General features: G+C 44.3%; 1 protein-coding gene across 4 annotated transcripts in view; it reads right to left on the bottom strand.

Annotated features, from left to right (window-relative positions):
• DYM (dymeclin) overlaps positions 1-16,264 on the bottom strand; it is a 241,242-nt gene that overhangs the window by 117,966 nt on the left and 107,012 nt on the right. For all 4 annotated transcript variants that reach the window (XM_074570405.1, XM_074570403.1, XM_074570406.1 and 1 more), the window contains exons 12-13: positions 5,288-5,401; positions 3,812-3,906 (exon numbers count right to left, since the gene is read on the bottom strand). In XM_074570405.1, the coding sequence (XP_074426506.1) occupies positions 3,812-3,906; positions 5,288-5,401 (209 nt within the window). The remainder of the gene's footprint in view (positions 1-3,811; positions 3,907-5,287; positions 5,402-16,264) is intronic.

Below are 16,264 nucleotides of genomic sequence, written 5' to 3'. Positions count from 1 at the left end.
AAAACAATTGGCAGTCTCCGCTCAGAATAGGATTAGGAAAAAGCCCGCATGGAAATGGAATTACTTCTCACATTAAGGAAGGAATCATCAGAGCATCTGGTGAGGCTTAAATTATGACTGTTGTATTGCTAAGCAGATTTTAACTTAAGTGTTTCCCCAGCTACTTAATTTAAAAAACTACACCCTAAAATACTTTATGGAATATCAAGTACCGTCTTCTTTTTAGGCTCTTCCTTCGTAGAAAACACTTTTTTTTTTATTATGGATACTGCGGTTTGTTTCTCAGAGACGCTTGCACTCTGATGGCATTTCAATATATCCATTGAATAGGAATTTCAATATATCTATTGAATAGGATATAGGATTGAATAGAATATAGGAACCAGAATAGGAATTTCAATTTATAGATTCTGCTTGGGCATCATGGGGCAAGCTGGGTCCATGGGTGCCGGCTAAATTGAGTACCAGTGTCTAAGAGACTTCATAAAGCAGGAAAACGAAGGAGAGTGTATGCCTCAAACCGTCGCTCTCTTACGAAATACGTGTATTCCTATTGCTTTTCTTGATAACCGAAACTTTCTAAGCAGTCTGTGTATGTTGATAGGAAATCAGGTTGAAATACTTTTATGGTGCTTGATCTTGCCAGGGAACCCAAGGTTGTAAAGCTCTTGAGAAGAAAACGCCACCACGGGAGCAGGAAAGTCATAGGGGACTTAGGCTGTCCCTGGAACCGACTCCTCCTTCCAGCCTGCCCATTTTGCAACCGGTTTTAATACTTCTTTAGAGTACGGGTCTTTTGATTTATAAGCAAACATGATCATAGCGGCAAATGAAATCCCAATCGTGGTGGCCATTGTCCAGACGTACAGTTTTCTACCCGCAGAATAACATCTGCTTTCCCTCACCCTCCTCTTGTTTTTCTGGTTCTGGTTCAAATTTCAAGTCACCTCCTTCATTACAATTTCCACTATATAAATAATACGGAGTGTCTGGCTACAAGAAGGCAGAAGCTTAAAACAAATCGCGTGGAATATCTTTGGACTATGTAAGAATATCATATCATATATGAAAGGAGGTTGTAGAGAGGTGGGGATCGGTTTCTTCTCCCAGGTAACAGGAGACAGGACAAGAGGAAACGGCCTCAAGTTGCGCCAGGGGAGGTTTAGGATGGATATTAGGAAAAATTTTTACACCGAAAGGGTTATTAAGCATTGGAAGAGGCTGCCCAGGGCAGTGGTGGAGCCCCCATCCCTGGAGGTATTTAAAAGCCGGGCAGACGTGGTGCTTAGAGATATGGTTTAGTGATGTTTTTTGTCAGTGTTGGGTTGATGGTTAGACTTTGATGATCTTAAAGGTCCCTTCCAACCTAGACAATTCTACGACTCTATGATAAATATATATCATATCGCTTTTTCGTCTTGCTTCCTCAGTTGATCAGTACGTCCATTTTCTGTACTTACCCTTACATTATTTCCAATCATAAAAATATAGCTCCAACCCTGCCAGCACCCGCTAGTGGAGATAGCCAGCATCCTTCTCAGGATCCTACCGTTCTACAGCTGGTTGGATATTGTTTGGTTATTATTTGTAACGCTGCCCAGCTCAGATCCCGTGTGAAGTCTCTCTGATAAAAGCCATATAGAAACCAACCAATAGTTGCTACCGAGAGTTTACATCTTTGGAAGAACTAAGAGTTTTGAATATACCCATGCTGTATGTTTGCTCTAAGGTCTCTCTTTCTCTTTGGCACATTTCAAGTGTGGCTTTGTTGGTCCTTCACGCAACGTGATGGAATTTTTTCCCCCTATTTTCTGCCATTCACCCCCTTTCTGCGTGCATCCATGTCAAGCAACAACAGAGGTCTGTCTGCCTTCAATAAGAAAATCAGCACGATTATTTCACAACTAAAATTCAGCAGCAATGTTAAAGTCACATTTTAACTGCGTGTGTCCAGAGAGATGAATACGGCACCCAAATATCCCAACAGACTGCTGAAATGTTGCGTACATGGAGTGCCAGAGAATTTCTGGGCGTTGTACGTCCTTCCTTGGGTCCTGAGACAGGTCTTAACCATCAGGGAGTCAATCTGCCTCCAAGATGCTATTACAGATGGTGAAAACCACATGTGAGAAGGCTGGAAGAAGCTGGTGTAGGGAGGAGCCTCCCAGCACAAAAACGCTCCTCAACATTTCCGAGTTGAAAGGTTGAGATGAGACGTGTGTGCAAAGGCATTGAGGTTGCTGCTTCTCTAGTGACAGCTGCCCCCTCTCCCGATGAGCCAGCAGACGACACGCTTAGCCATTTCAAAACCCAATTAAATCAAAATAACCCAGCTGAGCTCACTCTGAACCACGAGTTTGAATTTTCAACAGCAGATGTCCATAAACTCAGAGCATTTTGACAAAAGCCAAGCCACACAGCTAGATAACTGAGCGGCGATAACGGTTGGCTGTAATAGGACTAGCAAGATAACCTCTTCCTGGCCCAAATATAACCAGAGGAACACATCTCGCTTTGCTCTGCAGAAACAGCAGGAGAATAAAATGGAACAAAATCAGAAACCGGCAAAACAGGAAAAAGCTCTGAAGTGGAAACCAAAAGTATCACACTAAAAACCAGACCGAGTTTTTGAGCATCAAGGTAGCGTATCTCACACCGTGCCAGGATCTACCATTTCAGAGGCCAACTTTTGCAAATGCTTGGAAAACCCAGATTCCGCACCTATGATTTGAGAAACGAAGAGGGCAGGTATTTAAGACAACGTCTGCAATACGTAACGGGAAAAGAGCTCAAATTCTGACCCCTAATTATCCCTGCCAAGGGTATGAAAAGAGCGCGAGTGTCAAGCAGGGAAAAGGTTAACGGCAGAACGCTTTCATCCCGGTTAATCGTTCAAAATTTTGCAACCAACCATTTCCAAAAGAGAAGGGCCTTGGCGAGAATTAAATCCTAAAGAGCAGCGGTTTAAAGAACACGCTGTACCTCTCGTTAACCCAGTCCTTTACAAAGTGTACAGGCAACACAATTATCATTTACTTCTTTTTGGCACGCTGTCTGTACTCGACGAGTCCTATAACAGTTTCTTCCCGATCCCATTAAGAAGGGCCTTCCCAGTTTCCCATGGAGCAGGGCTGGCTGCCAAGGGAAGGATGCCCGAGGCGTGATTACCTGCCTTTAACAAAGTGGGCTGCAGCAGATACAAAATAGGAAGGACCGACTTCAATATTCACTTCTCTAAAGTTATGGCCCTGGTTTAGAATCAGAGAAGATATTGACTATTTATTACTACCCAGGCTAATAACATTTATCAGTTGAAAAAGCAGGGGCGTAGGTTTTATCGCCCATATTTTCGGGGCCTCATCACAAAACGATCATTGCGAGAAGTCTGATTTAACGAATCCACCTTTTGCCAAATACACAGGAAGAAGTAAAGCAAGCTGAAAATCCAGCCTGCGTAGTCCCTGAGAACCAGCACTCAGTGCGTTTTTACAGCAACATGATACACGACTTAAAGCATAATTCACACAAATCCCTGAAAAACCTTCCGGTGTGAAAGCAGCTACTGAACTGTTCTGTTAAGAGAATCAAAAGTCAGAAGTTTCTCAGATGGAGAAACTGGTTTTTTTTATGGGCGTTCAGAGCAATTTCAAGTATAAAGCAAATAAGATTTACCCCGGGATTATTTAGTTATTCCGTGATCATTCCCGCTATTTAGTTCATCAGTACCTATTAAGGCATAAAAAACAAAATCAAGTTCTTCTACTCCTGAGTTTCAGCAAAGATGAGTTTCAAGAGAAGTCTTTATATTTACCTGATGATCCTCTGAGCAGCATACTGATGAAGGGAGCGGAACTGTGCTGACATATTTGCTAAGGCTGCCAGGCAATTTGTATGAAGGTATTTGTCCTGTCAGAAAGGAGAGGAAAGCGGAAAAAAAAAAAAAAAAAAAGACACATCAAACCGTCCTTTTGATATACACTGACACCTACTGCAGGAATCATTCGAAAGACTGAGTAATAATATACGTTCCTTTAAAGGACTTGGTCAAAAGGACACAGAAACGCAAAGCGTATATACGCGGTGATGGTTTAAGTATGTTTTCTTAAACTTTAAGGCTTATAAAAGGGCGATTGGTTCATACAGATTTCAGAGCATATGTGTGTATACGTATACACACGTATGTACATCGCAGAAACATTTAGGCTGATGTCTTCATATCTTTAGCAATGTTGATTTACAATGATATCATAGATGTAACAAATATAGAAAGATATTCTCCTCCTCCTCTCCTTTCCTCTCTCTCCTTTTTTGTATTTTCTGCTTCATAACTCATCTCCTTATTAACTCTTTCAAAGCGTTCTATACATCCCACACCTATAACCACACGGTACTTCGGAGTTCTGGTCCCCTTGGTAGCAGCCCTGAAAGCATTTGACCAGATAAGCATTTAAACGATGGCCCTTATCAAAGTCAAGGGTTTTCACAGAACCAAACTTGTCCACTTATCCAACCCAACAGGGATTGATTTCCCTATTTAAGTCTGAAATATGCATTTACATAACATAACCCATTCCAAACCCTACAAATATATGCCACGAACATCCTCATTTTTTCCAATTCTTCTGATCATATAAGTTAAATCCTTAAGTTTTCCAGTTCAAAATATATTTAAGTGATTATTTTTTTGGCTACTTTTAAAGTAAAAACCTCTCTGCTTTTAACTGTTGAAAATATTCAAAAGCGTATGATACCATGCTAAGAGGTCTGAGATCAGGTATAGAATCGTACGCTTGAAAAACGCACAAAACGAAACCATTTGATACGAGGCCCTGAAGTTGCACCAGGTTTGTTTTGCTAGAGCTCGCAAAGGTTTTACAGCCCATGGTCCTACCTCATAAAAACGCTGACAATAAGTAGAGCTGAAATTCCCATTTCTGAGTAATTTAAGAGAGGCAAACAACCTATAAGGAATCATTTCGTCTCATGAAACTAAGGAATTTTTTTTCTTCTCATCTGAAGGTGAGTTCGGTGCCTGAATGATGCTCTTTAGAGAATCCTACTCAATGAACTGGGCAATCATCCAGAAATTGTGTTACAAGTTCAGAACCACTTAACATTGCTTAGTTAATAGTTAATAAATCTTCCCATTTCCTTCCCTCCCGTAAATTCAGATGCCAACCGGTTGCAACAGGATGAAGAACATCCCACACCCTGTTTGAAATGGAATTCATGCTGTTGGAAGTTAGAAAGCCACGCTATGTACGTAAGCGCTCCACGTAACTCTTACCCTTGTCCGTGTCATGTTGTACTGGATGGTTCTTATCACGACTAGTATCAGGAGACTCCCAAGTGAGATCTCTGTTAGGACACGCTCAGCATACCAAGTGATATTTTTCAATATCTGAAAAAAAAAAAAAAAAAAAAAAAAGAACAAAGTTCTTCAGCACTTCGGTTTGAATAAGAAGACAGAAAGTCATCTGGACTCTCACATTCCTGAAGATACGTAAACGAGCTTCCAGCCTCAAATGTGACAAAACCTGTTGTATTCTAAAGCAAGTGCCACCACACTCCTATATTCTTTTTGATCTTACCCTTTAACACTTAATACTCCAGTTCCACCCTAGACACCTGAATAATGTTGCCAATTCCTTCCCATCTTCCCTCTTTGCACGTCGGGCAAGAGGCAGCACGTACGGGCTCTGACTGATCGGCAAGAGCGCACACGCTGAAGGACGCCGGGCAGATCAACAGGTTAAATGTTGACTTCGCGCTGAAGCCTTTCTCTTGCCAGAGGTGAGGTCTCTTCCCTTAACAGGTTAGAGAAACTCATCACCTGCGTTAAGCGCTTCATGTCTCTATCTATTTGTATTGATAGGACAAGAGGAAACGACCTTGAGTTGCACCAGGGGCGGTTTAGGATGGATATTAGGAAAAATTTCTTCGCTGAAAGGATTATCGAGCATTAGAACAGGCTGCCCAGGGCAGTGGTGGAGTCACCACCCCTGTAGGTATTTAAAAGATGGGTAGACGTGGTGCTGAGGGACATGGGGTAGTGGTGGACTCGTCAGTGCTAGGAAGATGGTTGGACTCGATCTTAAAAGTACTTTCCAACCTAGACGATTCTATGATTCTATGTTCCAGTGCTCTCCACTATCAGGGTGGATGAAGTTTACCACCATTTCTGAGTTTATCGTAGAAGGAGAATCAATCCACTCTTTTCTCTTACAATATTCAGCTGCCAAACTTGGTGCAATACAGCAAACATAAGCACAACTCCCGCACACCCCCCCATTTTAAAGGGCTAGATAAAATGAGTTAGCAGGAACTGCCGTGAAAACATGGAGAAGATCCTCTATCAATTCAGGCTTCTTCTGGATCAAAACAAAAATTTGCTTAACAAGGACTATTCCACACAAAGCAATCACTCTGTATAACTTCATATTCGATATATTATCATAGAATCATAGAATGGTTTGGGTTGGAAGGCGACCTGAAAGATCATCTAGTTCCAACCCCCTGCCCTGGGCAGGGACACCTCCCACCAGCCCAGGTTGCTCCAAGCCCCGGCCAACCTGGCCTTGAACCCCTCCAGGGATGGGGCAGCCACAGCTTCTCTGGGCAACCTGGGCCAGGGGCTCACCACCCTCACAGCAAAGAATTTCCTCCTCAGGTCTCATCTCAGTCTCCCCTCTTCCAGTTTAAAACCATTCCCCCTCATCCTATTTTAAATTTATATTAAGTGTGTTTCATTGCAACTTGATGTTCAATGAAAAAAAATGCAGATGTCTTAAAAAATCCAAACCCTAACCGCCTCAACAATCAACTTTATTAATTAACCCCTTCTCTTGGATGGAACTCTTAACCTCTAGGATGAGTGAACAGAATTGTCACCCTTCATGTTACATCATTTCTGCTTTTAGAATTCCTGCTTCCTCCCGCTAACAGGCTTGCTCAGCAAAACCTCTTCTTCCTCTGAGAGAGGATGGAGAAGTAGCAACCAATTTCCTACGAGGAGATGGAGAGAACTGGCCACTGAATGACTTGCAGAAGACAAAGGGAAAGGCAATGCCGGGAACTACTCCAAGCTCCTCCTGATTTTATACCATTTATTCCTTCTGTCCGAGACATACATATTCAGAGGGCTGGAGCCCCTCTGCTGGGAGGACAGGCTGAGAGAGCTGGGGGGGTTCAGCCTGGAGAAGAGAAGGCTCCGCGGAGACCTTCCAGCCCCTTCCAGTCCCTCAAGGGCCTCCAGGAAAGCTGGGGAGGGACTCTGGAGCAGGGAGGGGAGCCACGGGACGAGGGGGAATGGTTTTAAACTGGAAGAGGGGAGATTTAGATGAGATCTGAGGAAGAAATTGTTTGCTGTGAGGGGGGTGAGCCCCTGGCCCAGGTTGCCCAGAGAAGCTGTGGCTGCCCCATCCCTGGAGGGGTTCAAGGCCAGGTTGGCCGGGGCTTGGAGCAACCTGGGCTGGTGGGAGGTGTCCCTGCCCGGGGCAGGAGGTGGAACTGGATGGCCTTTAAGGTCGCTTCCAACCCAAACCATTCTACGGTCTATCATGATTCTATGCACCCAGCAGTTCCTCTCACGGCAAAATCTGCAGTCATGACAGACCTGTATGTGATCAATCAGAAACATTCAAAATAGCAGAATTAAAAGGAAAAAAATAAAACTTTTTTTAAAAAATTCTTCTCACAGGACTCCTCCTTTGGGGCAGAAAAGAAGCCACCACCTTCACATATCTGATTTTCTCGGTTCCCCCCAGCATGATGCCCCCACTAAGTGCCCGGCTGCCCAGGCTACCCATCACGGCCCTTGCTTTGTGATCCCTCCCACCACAGAGCACCCCAAGCCGAGCTCTGCATTGGGTACCACGGCTTTTCCCAGCGTTTGTGACCGGAGTATTGCTCACAAAAATCACAGTACTATTTAACACAAGGCGCTAGAGGATATCGCATTTCCCTGAGTGTTATGTAGGATCCTACCGTCAGCAATACTTAATGGTCAAGCCATAATTACAGGTACATTTTATCAGAACTCTTAGTCAATAGATTCTAACGCAAAACCCAAGTGGAAAAAAAAAAGAATCCTACGCAGCTTATTCTAGACAAGGGTATTCTCCAGAAGTACTATACTTAAAAAGCCTTTCATTTTTTTTAAACATTTTTTACCCTTCCAGGCTCTGCGAACTCCACATGCAGGTAACATTTCTTTCATTTACCTCCCACCCCTCGTTCTCACCTTAACGCTGCGTCTCTTGAAGCTCTTTCACAGTACGAGAGACATTTGAAATAGCATCTTAATTAGGATTCATCAAGCTCTCTCCTCCCTCACGTTATTCCTAGCATACCTGAAAGCTTCCCTTTCATGAAGTACTGCAGGGAAGATCGCATCTGAACGCTGAAAGATCTTGATGGTTTTTTGATGAACCTCCTCAAAAGGAGGAACCTCCTAAAAGGATTCTTACCCATTTATGCTTTGAAAATCATGCATACAAAGGCCTACGCGAGAAGAGGTACACCCCAAATATCATTATAGACTAGATATTCTAAAATTTAAAAAAAAAAATAATAAAAAATATAGTGACTGAAGGCGTATTTGGTAGGCTCAGGAAATTCACGTTAGTAGGTAAGCTGATGAAGTTTGAGATGGAGAACTCATTTCCGTACCACATACGAAGAGATAAAACGTTAAGTTCAGATCTTGAAAATAATAAAAAAAACCCCACAAAACGACAACATATTTCCCTTATCCCATGCTACCTAGAACCTGGCGTTTTCCCAGCACCTTCCTATTTCCCAGAGGGGAGCTGACGTGAAGCCAATGACTATAAAATAACGGTGGGAAAAGCACTGTTTAATAGCAGTGCAGCGCCAGCTACGGGGACAAACATCCCCGGTACGAGGCTCAAGTGTGACAATTTCCAGCAAACACCTTTTGCTAAAAGGACAGAAAAATCAGAACAGGGGGAAGAGACCTGAGATGCATTTAAGGGAAGAATGGTGAAGGCGGAGAAACAAATAGGAAATGTGCAATCACGGAATCACGGAATCTTCAGAGTTGGAAGGGACCTCTAGAGATCATCTAGTCCAACTCCCCTGCTAGAGCAGGATTGCCTAAAGCACATCCCTCAGGGCTGCATCCAGGCGGGTCTTGAAAATCTCCAGAGAAGGGGACTCCACACCCTCCCTGGGCAGCCTGTTCCAGTGCTCTGTCACCCTCACTGTGAAGAAGTTTTTCCGTGTATTTGAACGGAACTTCCTATGTTCTAGCTTGTGCCCATTGCCCCTTGTCCTGTCACTGGGAACCATTGAAAAGAGCCTGGCTCCGTCCTCCTTCAACCCACCCTTTAGGTACTTGTAAACATTAATCAGGTCCCCCCTCAACCTTCTCTTCTCCAGGCTAAAGAGTCCCAGCTCTCTCAGCCTTTCCTCATCAGGGAGATGCTCCAGTCCCATAATCATCTTGGTTGCCCTTCGCTGGACTCGCTCCAGTAGTTCCCTGTCCCTCTTGAACTGGGGAGCCCAAAACTGGACACAATACTCCAGTTGTGGCCTCACCAGTGCAGAGTAGAGGGGGAGAATGACCTCCCTTGACCCACTGGCCACACTCTTCCCTGTGCAGCCCAGGATGCCATTGGCCTTCTTGGCGACAAGGGCACACTGCTGGCTCATGGATAATTTGCTGTCTACTAGGACCCCCAGGTCCTTCTCCTCAGAACTACTTCCCAGCATGTCCGCCCCTAACCTATACTGGTGCTTAGCATTCTTCCTCCCCAGGTGCAGGACCTTGCACTTGCTTTTGTTGAACCTCATTAGGTTCTTCTCTGCCCAGCTCTCCAGCCTGTCCAGGTCACGCTGGATGGCAGCACGGGCCCTCTGGAGTGTCGGCCACCCCTCCCAGCTTGGTATCATCAGCAAACTTGCTGAGGATACACTCTGTCCCCTCATCTAGGTCATTAATGAATATATTGAACAAAATTGGACCAAGTATTGACCCCTGAGGGACACCACTGGTTACAGGCCTCCAACTGGACTCTGTGCCACTGATCACAACCCTCTGAGTTCTGTCACTCAGCCAGCTCTCGATCCACCTCACTGTCACCTCATCTAGCCCATACTTCCTCAGCTTCCTAATGAGGATGTTATGGGAGAGAGTGTCAAAAGCCTTGCTAAGGTCAAGGTAGATGACATCTACGGCTCTCCCCTCATCCAGCCAACCCGTTATAAGGTGTAATTTCCGATTGTAACAAGTCACTAATACTATTTGAGGACAAAGCGATGATGGTTTAAATGAAAGCAAGTCATCCAAGGAGCTTCAGTAAACAAGGGAAACTAGTCAGGATGGACAACACAGACAATTAACAGGAACAGGCTGAAGGACAATGAAAAAATCTACATGTGTTTTCACAAAACACGCAACTGAAAAGTTCAAAAGCGGCTAATTGTGTAATTAATGGATCACACATATGAACTTCAGTGCAAGAAGATACGCTGCTAGAGGAGAACTTGGTCATCCCGAGGTCGCTAAGGATAAACCCCTGACCAGATACAGCAAGTTAATGGGTTCCTTCACAACTGCAAAATGCTAAAAATAAGGGTAGACAGTGACTTTGGTTGCGATTAATCAGCAGATTTCTTTAAAACAGCTTATTTACGACTACGTGAATACATCTGTTTTCAAGAGAAGATTTTACACAAAGAAAGACATGAACCATTTTGACAACAAAAAAAATACCTCAAGCCAAGCACTTGAACCTTCCAGAAGAAAAATACCCTATTATTTGAAGAACCGTATATGATCATTAAGTCATGGTTACAATCTGTAATATATAAATATAACAGGGATAAGTTGTGGTTGCACATTTCATTTCCTGACGTCTGAATGCTGGGAGTCAGGAAAATTGAACGTACTTTTAAAAACAAAATGCAACGATGAAAATGGGTAGTATAAAATGCTATTTGTTTTGACATCGCACACAATGGAAATCCAAAGCAATAGTACATAAAGGGAGATAGTTCCAGATGCTTTATTGGAAAGAAAGAATTTTACTCAATTTGCTCTAAAATGATACCCAAGGGTTGGTCTTTTCCTCCTCTCTGAGATAAAACACACTTATCCAACAAAAAAAGATCAACTTGCTGATTAAATCTCTTACAGTCTCTCATTTATGAGCAAAATCACAAAGTAACCTCCTCCCACAAGTAAATCAAGGCCCACGTTTCTTGCGGCGTTATTTTGTGGGACACATCCCTATGCTTTGCCAATCAAAGTGGAAGCTCCTTGACTCCCACTACGATGGAGCTGAGGAGTCCCAGGTCCCATCATGCGCTCTCTCACAAAGGTTGTCCCCATGGGACAGGAGGAATGGGACTGAAACAAGCTAGATAACCTCAAGGGAGGACCTTCAATGTCTCCAATCACATCTTCCTCATCCATCTGTTGTTCCCTTTGTTATGCACAAGCCTTCACCCTTCCCTTTTCCCCCCTCGCCGCAGCTCATTCCCAGCTCCTTGCTGGGAATTCCTTCTCAGATCCTTCTCTTCCCGGCTTCCACTTCCCCCACCCACACCTTGCCCATCCCATACTCTCATCACGAAGAAGTCTGACTTCACTTCCTCCAGCATTTTGTCACTCTGTTTCTACTCTGCCTCTTTTCCCATTTCTTTGCTCAGCAATCCCAAATCTTACCTCTTTCTTGTTTAATCCATATCTCACTCTCCCTCACTGCACCCATCCCATGTTCCTCATGAAGCCAAGCCACAGCCTCCCTCCAATTTCTCCTAATCATTGTCACATCAGGTTCCTGTTCCGATAGACTTTCTTCAGACATATAGATGTGCTGCTGAGGGACACGGTTTAGTGGTGGACTTGGCAGTGTTAGGTTTATGGTTGGACTCGATGATCCTAAAGGTCTTTTCCAACCTAAATGATTCTATGTGGCTTCAACCATGCAGTAACAGAAGCATCACTGGGAGGAAAGTCCCATCCCACAGGAGCTGGAAGAAGCACTGAGACAAGCTCCGGCTTGTCGCTACGTATCTCAACTGATACGTGCTCCCTGGGCAAGGGAGGATGCAAACAGCCCAGCTGGCTCTGGGAGCAGCTCTGCAGAAAGGGACCTGGGAGTCCTGGTGGGCAACAAGTTCCCCAGGAGCCAGCAATGTGCCCTTGTGGCCAAGAAGGCCAATGGTCTCCTGGGGCGCATTAAAAAGAGCGTGGGCCAGTAGGTTGAGGGAAGTCATCCTCCCCCTCTGCTCTGCCCTGGGGAGGCCACAGCTGGAGCACTGGGTCCAGTTCTGGGCTCCCCAGTTCAAGAAGGACAGGGAACTGCTGGAGAGAGTCCAGCCGAGGGCTACAAAGATGATCAAGGGACTGGAGGGTCTCTCTGCTGAGGAAAGGCTGAGAGCCCTGGGGCTGGTCAGCCTGGAGAAGAGCAGACTGAGAGGGGATCCCATCAATGCTCAGCAATAGCTAAAGGGCGGGTGGCAAGAGGATGGGGCCAGACTCTTCTCAGTGGTGCCCGGTGACAGGACAAGGGGCAACGGGCACAACCTGGAACACGGGAAATTCCATCTGAACTTCTTTTCCTTCGAGGGTGGCAGAGCCCTGGAAGAGGCTGCACAGAGAGGCTGTGGAGTCTCCTTCTCTGGAGATATTGAAACCCTCCTGGATGGGTTCCTGTCCAACCTGCTCTGGGCGACCCTGCTTTGGCAGGGGCTTGGACTAGATGATCTCCAGAGGTCCCTTCCAACCCCTGCCAGTCTGGGATTCTGTGAAAATGAGAATATTCAATCACCATGGACATCAGGTCACCTCCGGCTACGTGTCTGCTGTGCAGCTGGAAACAGATTGCTCCACATCCCTCAGAGAGTTATAATTTGGTCAAATACAGTCAGATTATCAGCAGCAGAGCCCTAGCACAAAGGCTACCTGCCAAATTTCAAATTCCTAATGCAAAACACGAAGTTACCCCAGCTTGTTAAGTAACGCATTGACAGTTGTAACCATGGCCAAGACATGTTCATGCCTTAGTCTGGCTCCAGAAATGGTCAATGGCTCTCACTGAAACTCTAAAAACACCAGCACTGGAAAATGGCATTCACTGAGACAACTATGCCTTGGAATAGTCCTCTTAAAAAAAATAAATTAAACAACCCAAAAATTCAACGTTAAGAAGTTACACACCAGTCCCTGTCAGCTCTACTCTCCTCTCCCCCAAATTGAAGAAAGCAACCCTAGCAGGTAGGCAATGAAACACCTGTTTAAAAAACAACAACAGAAACCAGTACCATCCCTCCCTTGATTTTGGGTTTCAGAAGCACGAAACACGGAAGTACCCTAAATCTCAAAATCATCTACCTGAAATCAGTGCCACCATTTCAACAACCCCATTGGTTCGTAGATTAATACTAAGAAGGGGGGAAAAAAGGAAAACACAAAGCTCAGACGTGGGGTGGTCTTGCAAGAATAATTGAAAAAAAAAAAAAATAAATGAAGAGGTTTTGATTAATTACTCTTTTTAAACACCAGGCTCCTGGACACCTACAACTCAGGGGGCAAGAACTACAGATGCAAAGAAGAGGAAGGAACTCGGTTCTATATATACCGAGGACTGAGATTCTCAGTTTCCTCCAACTTTGCTTGTGGGATATTTGTTAACGCAATAAAAGTAAACGCAGTCCAACTGTGATTTACAGTCTCTCGCTATTTACTACAGCATAAAGTACTACAGATTACTGCTACGTAAAGAACTAGATGATGTTATTTTGACATCCGATGTCATTTTATTTGCGATTTCATAAATCAAAGAAGAAAAATCAGAAATGCTTTTCCCCTTTAGGGAATTCTTGCATTCGCTCGTTTACTCTGCATTCATTTTAAACAAAAAAAAACAAAAAAAAACAAAAAAAAAAAAAACACGTTTCAGCAGTCAAAAAGAGTTTCTGTGGTTTCCTGAGCTTTTTTACCAGTCGGTATAATCCCAAGATTTATAAAACTGTGTGCTTACTAAAAGTAATCTTAAAAAAAAATTATCAAGAAATAAATGTGGGTTAAATACCACAAAGGAAAATAGCCCATAAATGGACCACGCAGTCACGTTTCTTATAAGAACCGTACCCAGGATACACAGCAGCAGAGAGAAAAACAGCTTGACCTAAAATACATCAAATCCCTTTTTTGTTTTTTTCCTACTTTCCCCGAGCGATGGGGAAAAAAAAAATTAATCCCGCCGTAATTGCTACAATTTGATAAATATTTGCAGCGAATAAGAGTTTCATTCCAATTGTGTAACGGACGCTAAATGTTTTTACAGAAGTTTACAGATGTTTTTACAGAATTTTACAGAAATACCTGTACAGCTTTCCTTGACTCCATTCATCTTGCTGCCCTATAACACCCTTCCAGCCTTTGGGCGACGTGGGGTTAATATTTAAGAAAACATGAGACTAATTTCTTACTTCAGACTGGAGTTTTTGAATAGTAACTTGCTCGTTCGTCCCTGGAAACATCACTTTAAATAATTCAAAAAGACGGATACCGGGAAGTGATTTATCAGTATGATTTTCAAGCCTTTTTCCAAAGTGGGGCACTAACCACACTTTTATTCCCCATCACGGGATCTGTAGGAACCCGCTACCCACATATCCCTTCCCCAACAGTTCACAAGACAAGATGCAATGCTCATATTTGTATTTTGATATCCACATCCCCCTGTAAAGTTCGGGAACGCCGTAGATCGAGCAGATGAAGAAGGTAACTTGCTACTTTTTTCAAGTATAACAGAATGTGGGTTTTCTATAGATAAGGAATCCTTTCTAGAAAGAATACTTCGGAGTTGGTATCACAGTCCTCAACTCTCCTGTCTACATCTCCCCCTCTACTCTGCTCTCATGAGACCCCACCCGGAGTACTGCGTCCAGCTCTGGAACCCTCAGCACAAGAAGGACATGGAGTTGTTGGAGCGGGGCCAGAGGAGGGCCACGAAGATGATCCGAGGGCTGGAGCACCTCTCCTATGAAGACAGGCTGAGAGAGTTGGGGGGGTTCAGCCTGGAGAAAAAAAAGGCTCCAGGGAGACCTTACAGCGGCCTTCCAGTACCTGAAGGGGGCCTGCAAGAAAGCCGGGGAGGGGCTGTTTGCAAGGGCATGTAGCGCTAGGACGAGGGGCAATGGCTTTAAACTAGAGCTGGGCAGGTTTAGATCAGACATTAGGAAGAAGTTCTTTCCAATGAGGGTGGTGAGACACTGGCCCAGGTTGCCCAGAGAGGTGATGGAGGCCCCATCCCTGGAGACATTCAAGGCCAGGCTTGCTGAGGCTCTGAGCAATCTGATTTAGCTGAAGACGTCCCTGCTTACTGCAGGGGGTTTGGACTAGATGGCCTTTAGAGGTCCCTTCCAACCCAACGCATTCTATGATTCTATGATCATGGTTTATATAGGCAACTTTTGGAGCGCACAGTTGAAGTTCTCAATAAGGGGAGACCTCTTCTTCCTCCATCACTGCATCCAATCCATCCATGTGACACCAAGAGCAGAGGGGCAAGAAAAAGCCTTCAAATTCAATAAGAAAAGTACCACAAGGATGAAAAAGCATCTGCTTTGCCGCCAAGTTGGCGCTCTCCTTCAGAGCGAAACATGCCCCCATCCACCAAAGGATGGAGAAAAGGGTAAGGGAAAGAATAGTAGGGAATAGAGGAGAACAGGAGGAAGAATTAAGGCTATTTCACATCTATCTTCTGCGATGTCATAGTACTCCATTGGCTTTTGATGGTAAAAGTTTCCATTTTCACAGCTTTTTCTGCAGCGGGGCTGACAGAAGAAGCTCACGTAGACGGGCCTGCAGGCTCAGGCACTTCACAGTCACCTCTCATTATCCAGCCAAGAAGCAAAACCACCGAAACTCTGGCCATGTACCGCTATTAATGAATGGATGCTTCTCTCCGGACACCACGGAGTGAGAAAACGCAACCACAGAGTAAAAGAAAGCAGCAGTTAGTGAAAGTCGGGATTAATAGCAAACATTAAGTCAAGGAGATGGAAGAAGGAAAGGCAGGACTGAGAAAATCAGTGCAGGGCAAAAGGAACAAAGTGGGGGTTTGGTTTTGTTTTTATTTAAATGGAAGTAGGAAACTAATATCCACATTGCACAGGAAACACTACAAGTATTTGGGCAGGGTTAGCTGCAAAGGCAAGAATTAAACGGGACAAGAAAACTTGATTGATGTTTTCGTTCCACCGCTAGAGCCTCATTAACAATTGT

This window comes from Larus michahellis, chromosome Z, assembly GCF_964199755.1.
Source record: "Larus michahellis chromosome Z, bLarMic1.1, whole genome shotgun sequence".
Taxonomy (NCBI): Eukaryota; Metazoa; Chordata; class Aves; order Charadriiformes; family Laridae; genus Larus; species Larus michahellis.
Note: the sequence above shows the minus strand (reverse complement) of the source record. Positions and strands in the feature narration are given on the sequence as shown.